The sequence below is a fragment of the Camelus dromedarius genome, chromosome 5 (genome assembly GCF_036321535.1).
Source record: "Camelus dromedarius isolate mCamDro1 chromosome 5, mCamDro1.pat, whole genome shotgun sequence".
In the NCBI taxonomy this organism is placed as follows: Eukaryota; Metazoa; Chordata; class Mammalia; order Artiodactyla; family Camelidae; genus Camelus; species Camelus dromedarius.
The window spans coordinates 65051915-65069410 of NC_087440.1; the positions used below are offsets into that span (position 1 = coordinate 65051915).

Below are 17496 nucleotides of genomic sequence, written 5' to 3' on the forward strand. Positions count from 1 at the left end.
CTCATCACTGTAGACCTGGCCCCCCGTTACTGCTCATCCCCAAGCCCCTGACTCCAGTGTCCCACTTCTCACCCTGTTAAAGTACCCAGTCACCGAGGTGCATGACTAGTGAGTGGGAAGGAAGACGTCTTAATATGTATTTGAGAATATAAGGAAGATTGGGGAAGGTGTGATATAGAAGAAGGAATGGAAATACAATCCTTCCTTAGCTAAAGAAAATCTTGCTTCCACCAGGACCGAGTACCTTTCCCCTTTCTCCCAATCCCCCACAGCAGGTTCCCTTTCCCCAAGACATCACCAGAAGCAAGAGAAACTTCCACTGAGGAACCCTGACCAAGCAAACAGGGAAGGTATTCTAGCTCCACTAATCCCCAAGACCTTCTTCTCACCCCTGTGAGGATTCCTAGTCCCCATCCCAGACCCTTGCCTTTCCCTGGCCCCCACTCTCAGGCCTCAGGGAGCCATGGCTCTGGATCCTTGAAGAACAAGGTCCAAACAATCTACTTTCAAACTGAAGTTTAGAATACAAGCAAAAGACTGTGTTTAGATAAGGTCTTTGCCAACTGTGTTCTCCCAAGATGTGCAAAGCTCTTCATTAGCAGTGTTCACAAATCATGTTGTTTTTGGAGGACTGGTCATTTATGGTGTTGCGCTATTTCAACTGAGTCAGAGAAATTGTGCTTTGTCTGAATTCACACATCACCCAGAGGACTAGGGGGGAAACTGAATTATGATACTGAGCTTAGCCTCTTACTCATCAAAGACCACTGCCTTTATACCTCATCAGATGGTAAAAGCCCAACGCAAACCATTCACATTCAAATTTCAGGATTTCCGTATTCCTTTCAGTGAATACGAGGCTAGAAATGCATTAAAGGCAAATCTAAACAACCCCGTATTTTCGTGCCCTTCCCTGAGCTCTGAGTGTGTCGGTGGTGATTAAATCATTGGACAAACCTTATCCTGTGACTGACACTTTCATCTACTGACTGAAATTGCAAAGTTTCCCTAGGAGCCGAAGACGGCAGAAAAGGCCGTTCTGATGGTGTTTCTAATCCTGCTGCTGTGGGATTCTAGAGCCAGTTCCTCTGGACCACTTCCAGATCTCTGCTCATTCTGCTTAGAATCTGGGGTAGAAGCCTCTTACCCCTGGCTGTCCCCTGGGATCTGAGAACCCATCTGGGGTTTGTCTGATCTCTCCCTCCAACACCACATCCCTCCTCCACAGTTATTACCACTATAACAGCTTGAAAGTTGATGCAAAGATGGAGCAGAAGCCAGTTTGGCTTTCTCCCAGTTTTCTAAGCCCCTCTGGGGTTAATCAGCAACCACATGTCTTTGTGTTAATAATGTAAGTCTCTCTAAGTAGAACACCTGGAGGAAACCCATAGGAAGGCTTATGACAAAGACAATTTTGCAGTAATTATTTTGACCATCACTTTCTTTAAGCTGGACTCAGACTCTCCAGACAAACACAGCTTACTAAACCCAAGCAACTAGCAACCTGTAACTCTTAATGTTCCTTAAGCCACCTTGAGTTTTGCTAATACTTTCGATGCCCACATCTCAGCTCCAAAGTCACCTCATGCTGTGGACTTCAGGCGACATCTCCCCATTTCAGGTTTAGCAAAATATCCTGAGTGCATCTCCCTGATAGAATTCTTTGGTGCCATCTTCCCAGCCCTTTCTCCACCCTCCCAGACCATCTGACAGTGGTATTCACACCTCTGGAGAAATAGCAGACCTTAACTGGGACTGCTTACCACTTCTCTTAGTAACTAACCTAAATGCCCTTAGGTGTTAGGTGATTTCCTGTGCAGAGGAGAGGAGTCAGGAGCTGGGGAGGTGGAAAGAGTATGCAGGAGACACATGGAAAACTATTCACTGTTCTACTTGTCTGATAAGGCTTCCGTAACAGAATACTATAGAGGAGCTTAAACAACAGAAATTTATTTTCTTCTACTTCTGGAAGCTAGAAGTCCAAGATCAAGGTGCTGGCAGCTTTGGTTTCTCCTGAGACATCTCTCCTTGGTTTCCAGATGGACACCTTCATGCTGTGTCCTCACATGGTCTTTCCTTTGGGTGCCTCTTCTTGTAAGGACACCAGTCTTATTGGATGAGGGTCCTTCTCTTATGACCTCATTTAACTTTATTATCTCCTTTTAAAGGCCCTATCTCTGTATACAGTCATAGCAGGGATAAGGGCTTCAATATATGAATTTGGGGGTAGGGGACACAATTCAGTCCATAACGCCTGCCACAGTGCTGTTTCCCTCAGTCATCGTCATCTTCCATCCTCGGATGGTGCTCATCTAATCCTGAGTGGGAGCAAAGTAGGTATTAGTCAAGAAATGTGACTTTGTGCAGTCAATTTGAGAATGGCTAAGCTAGATAGGGCACCGGAGACAGAGTGAAAAGGTGGATGGGTGAAGAGCTACATGAAGGCATGGCTGGCTGGATAGACAGATAGATGAATAAATGACTTAGTGTGTTGATAGCACCAGGGCAGACATTACCTCTTATTAGCCCTACTTCTTTGGAGCTGTAGTTTTTTACAGGCAGGGGTTGCAAAATCAAATGCTCATGCTAAACAGGTAACAGAGTGGCAAAAAGAGGCCAGGTGCAATGATACGGGATAGTGAGGACTGTGACAAATTGGAAAGAGTGTGCCCTGTCTAAAGGGGCAGCGTGTACCCAGCTCCAGCCAATTGTTACTTCGTGGAATGCGAGCAAAGTAATGTTGCCAGAACTTCTGATTTTTCAAGGGAAGCCAGAAATCTCTATTTTCAGATGAAATTTTTCTTTAAATAAGTCTTTAAGTTATAGTAACTAATTCCAAAAATTATAAAATACTGTGTAAGCCAAATAAACACAGTTATATTCTGAATGAACTCTGGAGGCTACCAGATTTCCACTCTTGGAACACTAGGAAGACATCTGTAATGTCATCACATGAGGACGTAGGTGTTGAAGAGCTCAGGGTCACAAGTACACTGCCAGGTTCATATTCCAGCCCACCACTTGAGCTTTGTAATCTTGGGCGAGTAATACGTGTAACTCAGAGCTGTTATAAGGATGAAATTAGTTAACACACAGACATGCCTAGAATGATGCCTGCTGCCTAATAAGAAAGCAAAAACTGAGCCAGTATTATTAGGTAGTATCTCTAAACCTCTTAGTTTCCTCATCTGTAAAATGGGGACATTTTTCTTATCTGTCCCCCGAAGGAAGAGAAAAATACACAGGACAGGGCTTGCAAAAGTGTGCACATTGCTAAGAAATACACCATGCACCACTCTTGTTACTCTGCCTGTAGACGAGGCTCAGCCTTGCCCCATGCAGGCACGGGAATCCCGAGCAGGAGGACAGTGGTGACTAGAGCCGGTCCTTTTGCGTCCAAAGGTCACTTGGCTGTATTGCTATTCTTAGAATTTGCTAAGTTTTTATTTTATTATGAAAGTTTTAAATATTCAGAAAAGTAGAGGAAACAATATAATGAGCGCCCAAGTAGCCTTATCTAGATTTAATCACTGTTAACATTCATCTTGGTGCGTGTTCCTGGCAGAGATGTAGGAATGGAATGTAGGAAAGAGAGGCAGTAAGGAAATGGGGACGGACTGAGGCTTAGTGGTACTGACTGGGAGAGCTGAGAGCTTTAACTACTCAGAGTTCAGAAACGCCTCACTTTTGCAAGAATGCAAGACCCAATCAGATGTAGGTGGTTCCCTTTTGGATAGGACCTCAAAGAAGAAGTTTTTGTGCAGGATGATTTGTTATAGATGATAACATTAGTACCATTTCAACGAAAGTGGCATTATAAGCTGACACAGAAATTTCTCTTATTATGTTTTCAACTATTGTTATTTTTAAGGTTTTAATTTTTTTGCAAAGAGAATGTGCTCATGGATTGCTCGTGCCATTGAAAATTAAGAATGTCTAAAGAGACTTTCAGTGTGGAAATGTCTCTGTCATAAAAAAAATTCAGGAAATGAAACTGGTGGATCTGTGAGAAGCCCAGTAAAATCACGGCAGTAAAAAGAAATGTTGATCACTAAAAATGAAAGGTTTGAGGAGCAGAAACACTCTGATTCAAAGAAAGTATATGCCAATTATAAAAGGCTCTTTTCTGTTGAAGCATTTAAAAGGCTAAGACATATTGCCCCATTTCTCAACATCAGCTATTACCGCATGTAAATGCGAAGCCTTCTCCCCTGGAAAGGATGCCTTACAACGTGAAAGCAACTAAACCCTGCTTTAAAATTCTATTATTCAGACCCTTCATTAATTTAAGCTGACATTCCTCCTCAATTGAGGCAAATCATCAAAGCTTTATTGTATTGAGAACCTTGAATTCAGCAACAAAGAGCATGGGGTTTGGAGGGAAATGGGGGGAGGGGGAGGGCTGAGCGCTCTGAGGCCCAAAGAACTGGAGGGAAAGGAGGGGTAGAGGGCTAGAGTCTTGAGAGGCGAGGGGGAGAGAGGAGGAGTTAGAAGAACAGAGGTAAACTGTGGGGTGGGAAGGGGGGGTGGTAGATGGAAGGAGAGAGGGACTTAGCCCTTTGCTGTAAAGCTGTCCCTGGAACCTCTGTTGTTAATCAGCATGGTAGAAAGCAAAACCAGCCCGCCACTTTGCCTTCACAGATATTTCTCCAGAGTCAGGATAAGGAGGGAGATAGGGAATAGGGGAAGAGAGAACATTCCCCTTTCTTCCCTCATTCAGGCGCCCCTTGAACCTCCTGCCTGTGGTTCCCTGCCCAAAAGCACCATGTCTGCAGGAAGCCGACAGGCCCCTGGAGCCTGGACCCCCAGCCCGGGTCACCAGCCACATCTGGCCCAGTCGCACCTCCACCCCAGGCTGCCAGCAGGCCCCTCTCTTCCTTTCTGGCGTGATTTACGGCAGGATGTATGATGTACTAGGTGGAACATGTTGGATGCATTGTTGAGGCATCAGGCAAGAAAGGATCTTTGAAATGTGAGGATGTCACCCATCGACTTTTATTAAGCATCTACAATTTATAACTAGAAGAAAGTAAGATTTGTAAGGTGAACTTTAAAGCCTAAGTAAGGGAAAAGTGAGTTTTTCGATGTGTAACTTAATTAAATAAAATACTAATTTCAAAAAGCAAGGTATAGTAGTCCCCCCTTATCCATGGTTATAGTTACCCACGGTCTGCCATGGCCCAAAAGTATTAAATGGAAAATTCCAGAAATAAACAATTTGTAAGTTTTAAATTGCATGCCATTCTGAGTAGCGTGATGAACTCTTGCACTGTCCCTCTACATCCAGCCCCAGACTCGAATCCCCTCTTTGTCCAGCATATCCATGCTGTGTATGCTATCTGCCCACTAGTCTCTTAGTAACTTTCTGGGTTATCAGATTGACTGTATCACAGTGCTTGTGTTCAAGTAGCCCTTATTTTACTTAATAATCACCCCGATGCGCAAGAGTAGTGATGCTGGCAGTTCGGATGTGCCAAAGAAAAGCTGTAAAGTGCTCTTTTCAAGTGAAAGGGTGAAAGTCCTCGACTTAATAAGGAAAGGAAAAAATATACTATATATAGGGTTCAGTACTATCCATGGTTTAGGTACTGAGGGTCTTGAAACGTAGACCCCGCAGATTAGGAGGAATGACTGTAGTCCCAGAGGGTTTTTTCTCTGCACCAAAAAAGTCCTGACGGACACAAGAATCTCACAAGGACACTGTGGAGCAGACAGCTCCTGGTACCCAGCAACCTGCCAAGACCAATTCAGGGAGGCTACAGGACTTGTTTCCAGACAGCCACCTTCCAGCCCTGTGACCTCAGCGAACCCCTGTGACCTCCCTGAGTCACAAGTTTCCCAATGTGTAAAATGGGAATAGAAATAATATGTCCAGTCTTTACCCCAAGGGACCCAGGAGGGTGACCCGGTAGATGAATGGATGGTTTTTCAACCATCACTCACAGCCTGAACCTGGGCTACTGCATTGACCCATTCTCTAGTTTTAAGGCAAATCAGATCATGCTATTCCTCTGCTCAGAACTCTGAAGTGACTCCCTTTTCACTCAGACTGAAAGCAAAGTCCATCCCCTGTCCTTAAAACCTGCATGCCTAGCAGCCCCCGCTGCCCCATCTCATGACTCCCGCCTTGCTCACCTGCTGCAGTCACCCAGGTCCCACCCCTTTCCCCACTGCCCCCGTCACCAGGCATCCTCCCCCTCAGCGCCTCTGCGCTTCTGAACCATTTGTTGGACTGCTTTTCCCAGAACAGTCCCATAACTGATGCCCACACCTCCTTCCCCAGATATTAGCCTGACCCCCTCACCACTAAGTTTTCGCTAAAGTGTCACCTTCTCCATGAGACCTACCCAGTTTAAAAAGCAGCCCACTCTCCTTGCCCCCATCCTGCACTACTTTTACTTTCCCTCAGCACTCATCACCGTGCAGCGTAATAAAGAACTCACTGCGTTTACCGTTCGCTGTGTGGCTTCCCTGCTACGGTACAATCTCGAGCACAGGCATCTTTGATTTCCCACTGATGTGCCGTAAGCACCTTGAACAGTGTCAGGCACACCAAGGACCCTCGATAAATAGCTTGGATCTTTTTTAGAGGTCTAGGATTTAAAACGGGTCAAAGAAGGGCTACTCCAATTGAAGAGAGCAAGAGCTCAAATTCTGCCCCCCATCCCTGCAGGCTCTCCCTGGAAGAACTCTTTCTCTGACGAGGAAGTTTGAAAACAGCTGGTGTTTTCCTTCTACGTAAAAGCAGAGTTGAAGATATAAAGTGCTGTGTAAGGGCAGGCCCAAAGGCCTGGCACAGTGGTTGGTAAAAGCAGGTGCCTGGTTGGTAGAGCTTATAAAGAGGTTGAGGTAGGGTAGGGGGGACAAGGATCCCAGGACTGGATCTTTGCTGTCATTCAGGTCTAAACTTAACCCTGACCACTCAGCCAAGCCTTACCTGTCTATGCTTTCTTTGTTCCATACAGCATAACTGTAATGATTTTAGACTGGAGAATTGGAAGGATGTTCGCTGATAGTTACCATATGCTGGGCAGTGTCTGCACTCAGCTCGATACATAAGCGACCTCACAAAACTGTCATCCCTCCCACCACTGCCTCTGTGGTACCTCGTACCAGACCAGGCACATAAAGCTACAATTCCCCCCAAGGACCCCACACCCAGTTTCCACTCTGACCACTAAGGAAAAGCTCCAATCATGTCATCTCTTTACGTAAACAGAAATCATTTATACCTGGTGTGTTCACTGCGCTCTCCATATACCCACTCTTTGCTGAGTTTTTCTTTCCCAACCATTGCTGACGTGTAGCATGCCAGCTATTAGTAAAAGGCTAGAGTAGTTCTTCATTTGTGTGGGACTGTCCTGTGTCCTGGAGGACATTTGTTCTTCCTGTCTTATCCACAAAATGCCAGGTGTATCCCCCAGTAACTGTAAGAACCAGATGTGCCTGCAGGCAATATTCCAAGTACTCCTAGTCGAAGGCACCAGTGATTGTATCTCTGAAAGATGGTGCACCAGAGGCAGATACCACTAGGTTCTGCCACTGATGAGGGAGTCTGTCTAACCCCAGGGTCACCTCCTCTCCCCGTGTAAGTTGCTTCCTACCCTTGGTCTTTTTTTTTTTTTTTTTGAAGTATAGACAATGTTGTATCAATTTCTGGTGTACAGCACAATACTTCAGTCATATAGGAACATACATATATTCATTTTCATATTCTTTTTCACCATAAGTTACTACAAGATATTGAATATACAATATAAACTTATTGTTTATCTATTTTGTATATATTAGTTAGTATCTGCAAATCTCAAACTCCCAATTTATGCCTTCCCACCTACTCCCCCCACCGTAACCATAAGTTTGTTTTCTATGTCTGTGAGTCTGTTTCTGTTTTGTAAATAAGTTCGTTTGTCTTTGTTTTTTTAGATTCCATATTTAAGTGTTATCATATGGTATTTTTCTTTCTCTTTCTGGCTTATTTCACTTAGAATGACAATCTCCAAGTCTATCTATGTTGCTGCAAATGGCATTATTTTATTATTTTTTATGGCTGAGTAGTATTCCATTGTATGAATATACCACAGCTTCTTCATCCAGTCATCTGTCAATGGACATTTAGGTTGTTTCCATCTATCCTTGGTCTTGATGAACATTTCTTTTCATCTCTGATTTCCTCTTTATAAAAACATAGGCAGTGGGAAGGAGAGAAGAAAATACTGAAAATTTCCCTGGACCTATATCCTTCTAAGAAGGGTCCTGTTCTCTGGAATGACTTTGGACTCTTTTTCAAGTTAATGATTGAGCGAGTTTACTAGATGTAAGTTACCATGCCCAGCAATCAGAGTCTAGGGTAAAAGAGAGAAACAGGGACAGAAACAAATGGATTCATTAGGACCCAAATATTGGGCTGCAGCCCGTGGGGCTTCCCCACTTGGACCCCCACATCAGTCCTAACTTGCTCGTGGATCCCTGAGTATCACTCCTCTCCTGCCCACAGGACATGACGAGTTCTCTCTAATTTCTAAAAATATCAACATTCTCTGCAAGGTGAATGGCCAGAATCGGGATCTTCTAGTAGAGCAGGGATTCTGTAACTCCCTAGACCCTGGAAAAGTGTGACTATCTATCAAGAGCCATCCAGAGAGGCTGTCAGATGAACCAGCATGTCTGTTCTTCTTGCCCTGCTTCTTGTTTCTCTGGGGCACGATTCACACATGCCAGCGCCCCAGCTCACGGGCCGTCTAGTCCAGCCCTGCATCCCACCCGCCCATCTTACTGGGGCAGTCCTCTGTGCAGAACTCAGCACATCCTGTTTGTTCAGTCCCCTTTGTCTCCCACTGGAGCAATAGGGAGAGAGGATTCCTCTGAGCCCCTTTGCTGTGAGCTTTGAAATCAGATCCTGGCACACCTGATTACACTCAATAGCTGGAAATGGTAAGGATGTCCGATGGGCAGCAGGCTCTTGTTTTAAGCTCTGCACACCAGGAAGGCAGGGGCTGGGTCTCCTCCTTGGGGCTGCACTGGAGGGGGCAGGATGCTCCTGCAGGAAAAGCAAACAGTGTAACTGAAGGGAAATTCACTTGAAAAAGAACTCAGAGCAGGACCATCAAGCAGCATATAAACTGTCCCCGAGGACACAAAGTGGAGCTTAGGTTCACTCCTCTCTCCTCATACATCCTTGGCTGGGAAATATTCAATTCCAGTAACCATCTGCTCAAGGGCCAAGAGGGTCAAACCTCTGTGTCCTTCCTTTTCTGTACAAGTGTTGCCACTGAGACCTTGGCAAAGGGAATAAAAACATAGCGACTTACATGCCACACAGTGGGAAGCTCAGCAGGCATTGGAACATTAAAGGGCAGCTCTTGTGCTTCCAGGAGCTCCTCAGCCTCCATGCACTGCAAGCTTTCCAACAGAGATGCTCCCCTAATGCACTAGTCCAGTGGCTTGAAAAGTCATTAGGAAAACTTCACACATACAAAAAGGCATAAAGAGCCACCTTGACCCACACCCAGCTTAAGAAAGGAAATCTTACTGATCCAGTTAAAGCCTCCAGTGCCCTCCCTGAACCCACCTTCCTCCCCACCTCCCCGGCAGTAACCGTTCAGCCATTCCGGGCATTTCGTTATACCCTGTACATTCCAGTGATGTGCGCAGCCCTCTTTGGGGTAATCACTTAACCTTTCGGAGCCTCACTGTTTTCATCTCCATAAAGGGGCTATTGAGAGGATTAAAGAAAATGATTTATGATAAATATTTGGCTGTTAAAAGTCAGCATAAAGAATTGGGTTAAATGCAAGGCCCTTCCTAGCCTGGCCCTGGACTTGCCTGGACAGCCTCCCCTCCTCTCTACAGCCCTCCCCAGCCTTCCACATGCCATGTTCCCCAGACAGGCCACTTGCTTTCATGGCCAGCGTGGTTGGTGAGCTTATCTGCCTGAAATGCTCATCCCCTGTTTCAATCTTCCTTCACTTGAGGCTTAGATGTCAGCAACTCTGGGAGGCCTTTGCCATCACCCCAGGCAATGATTCATGGTGCTCCCACGGCACTCTGCCTCAGTCTGAGCACTTGCAGTGTGCCCGCCCCACTCTCTCACTGAGCTGTACTAGCCCACTGCCTGCTGGCCCAGGGCAGGCCCATGCTGAGTGTGTGAGTGCATGAGTGAATGAGTGACAGTTCAGGCATCAGACTTAGGACTTTCTGTCCTGTTTAACACAAAGTCCCCATGCCCCCAGTACTTCTTATAGGCAATTTTCTCCTCTAAGTCACAAATCTTCTCTGTTCTGGAAGCACAGAACTAAAAGATCTCTTTGTATTTCTCAAAGGTGGAGCTAATATAATTGGAAACATGGACTTTCTACCTTCATAATTTCAACAGTTTCAAAAAGAACCCTGGACCGGTTTTGTGGAGGCCTTAAACATATTTTTAGCATGTTTTAAGTGTCTTGCCACTTGTGTTCTGTTTCTTCTTACAAGCCTGTAGAAATTCTTAAAGACAGAGAAATGTATAAACCCATTCATCTTGCTTAGAAAATCCACTCTACCGTCACAAACCCAAACTCTGGAAAATGACAACCTGGCTATTAGTGTGTTCTCACCCACACCCATTGTTTTCTGCTGAAATGTTTGGTTGCCACTGGGTAGACTCAGCTTTAGTCATGGAGTTTTAGAGGCTGTGTCTCAGAAGTGGGATCAAGAGCAAGCCTGACAGTAATCTGCACCATAAGCCGATTCGGCGCCCTGGCAAAGAAAATGGGCACACAGTTCTGCCCAGGAGGGAAATATGCCTGGAACACAAAGGTCAGTTTAGGGGGGGTTAACGTTTCTTTCATTTTTATTTTTTATCAAGGTGAAATTTACAAAGCATAACCATTTTTAAGTGAACAATTAAGTACATTCACAGTGTTGTGTGCAACTACCACCTCTATCTGGTTCCCAAACATTTTCATCGCCCTGAAAGGAAACCCTCTACCCATGAGGCAGTGCTCCCCAAGCACCCTTCCTCTCACCTCTTAGAAACCACCAACCTGTGTTCTGTCTCTCTGAATTTACCTATTTCCAATATTTCATATGTATAGAATCTTACAGGGTGTGAACTTTTGGGTCTGGCTCCTTTCACTAGCATGTTTTTGAGATTCATCCACATTATAGTGGGTATCGGTATTTCCTTCCTTTTTATGGCTGAGTAGTACCCCATTGTATGGACATACCACCTTTTGTTTAACCATTCATCCACTGATGGACATTTGGGCTGTTTCCACCTTTTGGCTATTGTGAATAGTGCTGCTATGAATGTCTGTGTACATGTATTTATTTGAATACCTGTTTTCAACTCTTTGGGGTTTACACCTAGGAGTAGAATTGCTGGATCATGTAATGATTCTGTATTTAACTTTTTCAGGAACTGTCACACTGTTTTCCATAGTGGCTGAACCCTTTTACATTCCCACCTGTAATGTGCATGCACAGGTCAGATGTTATCCTTCTGAGGGTCACATTCTAAGGTGGCACAAGGCCCTTCTAGGTCTAAAGGGCCATTTTCCATGTACATGAAATTGGAAGTCTATATGTAAAGATACAAATTTTGTACAAACATGACGATAGGGAGAGGGGAGAAAGTGGAGTCCTCTGTAGAGCTGAAGTTGAAGGATGGTTTAACCATCTCCTTGCCCGATTCTCCTTAGCTAAGTAAGCAACCACACTGAAGAATTTCATTGTCTATCATGTCTTCTTTCCAGTTTGTCTTCACTCCTACTTTATTCTCAAAACTGTAGGGTTGCAGTGAGTGACTTTTCCATCCTTGGCCAGATTCCAGTAAACATGTGGGGCTCTGTTAGCACATGATCCGGCATTTAGAGGCCCCCATTTGTGAATGCTAAATGCTGAAAGCAACACATGCCACTCATCAACATCTGCAAGCCAGAAATAGGAGGGACACCTTTAAAGAGAAAGCTGCAAAAGCAAAGTTATTAATAGTAGCTGTTGAGGAGAAAGGCAAGGCCATCAGAGCCCTGCTGAGTTGAACTCTTCAGAGGGAAAGGGCACAGGACTGATTTCTTTCTTGAAACTGCCTACAAGGAGCCAAGGCCTAGGTTAAATCTACATATCAGTATTTTTGATTGGAAGAAAAAAATACTCTTGTATTATAATCTTCCTTTCCTTCCTTCAGTCTGGCAGCTGAAGTCTCAGCAGTCCAGGGAGAAGGCCTTCCTGAGAGGGGCCGGGAAGCCCCTGGGACAATGCTCTTTCCGTTAGACACAGATTTTTATGGTTGAACGAGGGTCTGAAAGAAGACACGGAACAGAGGGTTGGGGAGCAAGGCCAGAGGAGGCCTCTGAGAAAGGGGGTGGGTCTCCCGGGTGTTCTCAGTGAGTGTGGGGCCTCAGGAGGCTGGCAAGGAGAGAATGGGAAGGGTCTGAGCACTGGGAGAATGAGTGCTTCCTGTGGGGCTTGGCAGGAAGGAGACTCACCATTTGGAAGTAGGTCTTCACAGCTCATCCATAAGCCTCAGAGGCACAAATCACTTGGAAAGCACAATGTATCTGGCTTAGAACAGGAGGCGCAGCTCTGAACTGAGCCCTGTCCCTGGACACAGGGACATGGCAGTTTTTCACAGGGCAGGAGGAACTTGTCCACACTACCGGCCGGTAAATAGAGAATGAGCAGCCAGATTATCTTTTGAGATGGACCACACTCCCTTTGGGGAGCCATGTGGAGAACCAGTGATGTCAGCCTGGAGGGGAGTGAGCCTCCTCCCCAACCCCGGGTAAGAGCTCTTGTCTTAATCCAATGGAACATTTTGCAGGGTTAATGGGTGTGGTGGGCTAAATGGTACCCCCCCCAATATGTCTACACCCTAATCTCTGGAACCTGTGACGGTGAACTTTAGAAAAAAGGTCTTTGCAGATATAATTAAGTGAAGGATCTTGAGATGAGATCATCCTGGATTACCCAGGTGGGCTCTAAATCCAATAACAAGTATCCTTTTAAGAGGGGAGAGACACGAAGAAGAGCAGGCCACATGACCATGGAGGCAGCGGCTGGAGCGATGCTGTCACAAGCCAAGAAACTTCTGGAGCCACCGGAAGCTGGCAGAGGCCAGGACATATCATCCCCTAGAGCCTTCAGGGGGCCCACAGCCCTGCCGACACCTTGATTTTGGATGTCTGGCCTCCACAACTGTGAAAGAACGAATTTCTGTTGTTTAAGCCACCAGGCTTGTGATACGATGTGGCAGCAGCCCTGGGAAGCTAACACAGAGGTGCACAGAGAGAGGAAGGGACTGGAGTGCGGGAGAATCTGGAGGTCTAGAAAACCAAGTTCAGGCTAGATTTGCTGCTGGCGTCTCGGGTGAACTTTGTGAACTTCGTGCAGCAGGTCTGTTTCCGCCTGTGTTCCTCATGTGCTTGCTCCTCAGGACTGAGAGTGGGGCTCCTGGCTCACTCAGAATCCGAGGAGGTCGGATCAGACATGGTGGTAACAGTAATGATCACACTCTTTCTAGAACGTTTAACATATGCTAGATGCGTTTACCTACATTCTGTCATTTGATCCTCAGAATAATCTTACAAGGTTAGTATTTGCATCCCCACCTTACGGATGAGGAAACTGAGTTTCTGAGAGGGCCTGTAGCCTGTTCAGCGTCAATCAGCGAATGAGCCCAGGTCTCCCTATGCTGGATCCACTGCATTACAAAAGGCTTAAGCCCCACAAAGACAGTAGGTCCAGAGTCCCACGGTGTCCCACAGGGCCCAGCTGGATGATGAAACAGGATTTGTTTATTTTCTGAATATTAGCAACGCTGGCATTACAGTTGGTGTGGATTGACTGAGATTAAGGTTGCTGAGAGAACCTGGTTAGACCCTGCGAACAACAAAATATCCACATTTGGGGAAAATCTAGTCACACCTGAGACCGATCAAGGTCCTCTCAGCCCCACGGCCCCCTGAAGCTTTCTCCTCTCTCACCATGTTGGAGGAAGAGAGAAAACCCCCACCGAAGTAGCCCCTGCCGAATAAAAGCTGGACAGTCCGCAAAGAAGACACATCCGAGTAGCTCCCCTCCGCAGCCAGGACCAAGAAGGGAGGAAACTGGCTGAGAGAAGGGCTCTGGAAAGGCCTGTCCTGAGCAGCCTGGCACATCTGGGGCCCCCTCTTGTCCAGCTGGACTCAGGCTCTGAGTCCCTGTGCCTTTCACTGGGTCCCCATCAGAGTTTTAGGAGATCTGGGCTGACCCCCACTGGCCGGGGCTTTGGCTGGGCCGTGGCTAACATGGCAGCTGCTACCCCATCCTTCCAGTGTTCCGTGTTGGAGGCAGACCTGGAGCAGGGAGACGACCCAAGGACCTGCCAGATTTCCTCCCATGCAGACCTCTGTGCGAGATAAAGTCAGGCAAGGCTGTGCCCCGGGACAGCAACATAATAAATTCCCTCTGGCCTCCTCCCGGGCTCATTGTTCTATGGCAGGAGTTGTTTTGAGTACGATCAAAAGGAAGGAAGAGCACTGTGCTATCAGGCTGGGGAAGAAGGATGCTCTCCTGACCGCTCCTGTTGCCCTTGGCCACCCTCACGTTAAATATGAGGAAACTGAAGGACCATGTGCAGCCTAACCCCGTCCGCCTGGCAAAGCACGTGGCCCTCTGGGGATGCAGCACCCCCATCCCCAACCTGCTGGCAGGCGCCGTGGTGGTCCAGCCCAGGTCCCTTCACCCAGGCCAGGGCGCTGGGTGGTCCGAGCGCGGGGCAGCAGCAGTGCGGGGTGGGAGCCTGAAGCGGGCCCTGGAGTGGCTGCATGAGCTGTTGTGTACCCCATGGTCTGAGAACTGAGGCTGTGAAGCCACAACCCTTGGAAATAATAGGCCAGAAAAGGAACTTCCCGAGTTTGGCTGGCCTAGTGCCTGCGGCTCAAGACAGTGAATAGCTCAAGTTCTTGGGAAATGTAGTTGACTTCAGGGTTTGCAGCCTTTCGTTGCTCTGCCCAGGTTCATGGGGCGGTGTGCGCCGTGGGGCCCCATGGCTGGATTCCTGCAGGGAACTGGAGCAGAAAGCATCGCCTTCCTTCAGCCCCGGACTGCTGAGGCAGGAAGGGCGGAGCTGAGGGTTCCTCCTGACAGACTCGCAGGCTCAGGGAGTCCTTTGCCTCCCAGACGTCTGCCCTGCCCGATGCCCTGAGTCTGATTCACCAGGTGCCTGGCTGCAGCGGCTTGGTCACCTTTGTCTGGGCTGGAGGCCGTTTCTGAGCCATCAAAGGAGCCTCAGTGGTAGGGGATGTCAATGTGCTTCCTCAACCAGAAAGGTGGTTTGAGTTCGGCCAAAGCGGCCCAAGCAAACAGGCAAAAGCCTATCAATGGAAAGATGGGGGCTGCTGGGAGATCACACGACAACAAAATGAGAACCATTATCAGTCTCGTCCCAGCCCGAAGGAGGGAGAGCCTTTGAAGCCACAGACAGGCTGAACAGAACTTTCCACCTGAGAGACGCTGGAGATGGGAGGTCAGGCTGCCTTCAGCCCCCACGAAACCTGATCAAAGCCCGAGGCAGAAGGGAGGGGCCCACAGCTGCAGCCCCGCTCCCCCCACGGGGCCACCCAGGGCTTTCCGTAGACAAGCGGGCTGCCTTTGCAGGGGCCTGTGGGAAAACCCAGCGCAGATGCACAGTGCAGCCGAGGCCCCAAGCACTGCTGGGAGAGGGGAAAGTCAACCCCTCAGTGGTCCTGAAAAGAAGAGGAAGGGAATCAAAGCACACAGAAAATGAAAAGACCACCCACCTGATGAGCGCCTACCTTACGGAAACAAATAACTGCTGGCTTCCCAGGCCCACTTCTAAAAGGATAAACAGGCTGAACACGCCACCTCAGAGCTCCATGCACCAGGGGATTTGTGGGAATCCTGGCCCCTTCTAAGCATCAGAAGCTTAATTTAAAGTGTGTTGGCCTCTGCAGTGCCTATTCGAGGGTTTCTTTGCATCCGCTCTCCTCCCTGGCAACCTGAGAAACAGCAAGGAGCTTCATTCAGGGAGGGACAGGGCCCCACGTGGACACCTTTAGCGTGCTTCTCTCAGGCTGGATGGCGGTGTCTGCCCGGGAACATTCTAGAGGCATGTTCTATGCTGGATGCTGGAACTGAGGGCACCTGTGCTGGTCCTGCCTGGACTGTCTGTCTGGGACAGTCTCAGCCCACCCTGCCTGGCCTCACGCCTCTTCCTTGCTGCCTGAAGCTCGCCTTCATGGAGCCCACAGGTTGGTCTTTTCTGAAGTGGGTGCAACAGAGCAAAGCCATTTCCACTGTGTTCTCCTTCTCAAAACACTGAAAAGCTTCTTTTCTTCTTCTTGGGAATAGTTTAGGAAAGAAGGTTGGGGGGGTACTAGTGTGGCGGCCTTGGAGGTACCTGGGGGAAGGAGGGAGTAACTGGAGGAAGCAGGTTGCCCTGGAGCGCTGGGGGAAACTGAGATGAGAAAGTTCCAGGGCCTTTGGTTGAACCAGCTGGCATTCTTTCCAAAATGGATAAACAAGGACTAGACAGAGGGCCTCAGGGAGGAGAAACAGAATAAAGGAAGCGGTATCTTCTCCCCTCTCTTCTCCAGAGGCCGGATCCTAAAGGAGGGAGACAGCTGGGAACCCCCACCCACTCGTCGCTATGAGATCTACACCTTTTTACTACTTTGCCCATGAGATGGATGTGACTACCTCCATTTTACAGGTAGCAGAACAGAGATTCCAAGAGGTGACCAAGGCTCTCCTAGGACATACCTGGCGCTGTCAAGATGGAACTCAACCTTGGTGGCCTGGCTCCAAAGTTCATAACCTTCCCCACTGTTTCCAGTCCTGCCCTGCCTCTCAGGGCTAGGCTTCTGTTCGTAGACTTTCTGTAAATATTTGTTAAGTTGAACTGAACTGAGTAGCTGAACTTCTTTCACCCTGACCAAGAGGAATCCTTTAAGGGTCCAGGTTATGGGAAGACATTCTCCGAGGCACCAAATAAAATCCTGCTCTGAGGTGCAAGGAAGCCTTTATTGAAATTAATACCCAATAAAGTCTACGTGGACCCCCAAAAAGAAAAACAGAAGGGAACTGGATCAACAAAAAGCTAAGTAGGTAGATAGTAAAATTTCACAGTGTTGTCTTTCTTCCAGGAAGCACAATGTGTTCACAAGCTCTAATGACACCTTCATCCCCATGGCCCTGTCTGAAGGTGATAGACATGTGTACCCCGCATTTTAGGCATGGACGGATTGGAGTCCCAAAAGCTTCAGCAGTTCTCACCAAGGCAAACAGAGCACAGAGCCCAACTGGAAGCACAGCCTTCTTCCCCAGACCTGTGTGGGGTGCTACCTCTAGCCGTGTTTCCTGACTCAGCAATTAAACGTTCTTTGATTTAGACTTGCATTCATTTGTGTACATCATTGGGGGCTCACCGTCACGAGGGCACAGAGGCCTGGGCTGGGCCGCTCACTTCAGATGGTGCTGCACCAGACAGTAATCACCTCTGACGAAGGTGGGACA

At 47.6% G+C, this 17496-nt stretch overlaps 1 protein-coding gene across 4 annotated transcripts in view; it reads left to right on the top strand.

Annotated features, from left to right (window-relative positions):
• RAD51B (RAD51 paralog B) overlaps window positions 1–17496 on the top strand; it is a 697181-nt gene that overhangs the window by 516451 nt on the left and 163234 nt on the right. The window contains exon 11 of one of the 4 annotated variants that reach the window (XM_031453925.2): window positions 16578–17371. The exons of the other annotated variants lie outside the window; for them this stretch is intronic. Coding sequence (XP_031309785.1) covers window positions 16578–16591 — 14 coding nt within the window. The 3' untranslated portion in view covers window positions 16592–17371. Of the gene's footprint in view, window positions 1–16577; window positions 17372–17496 lie in introns of those variants that run through there. 4 annotated transcript variants of the gene reach the window in all.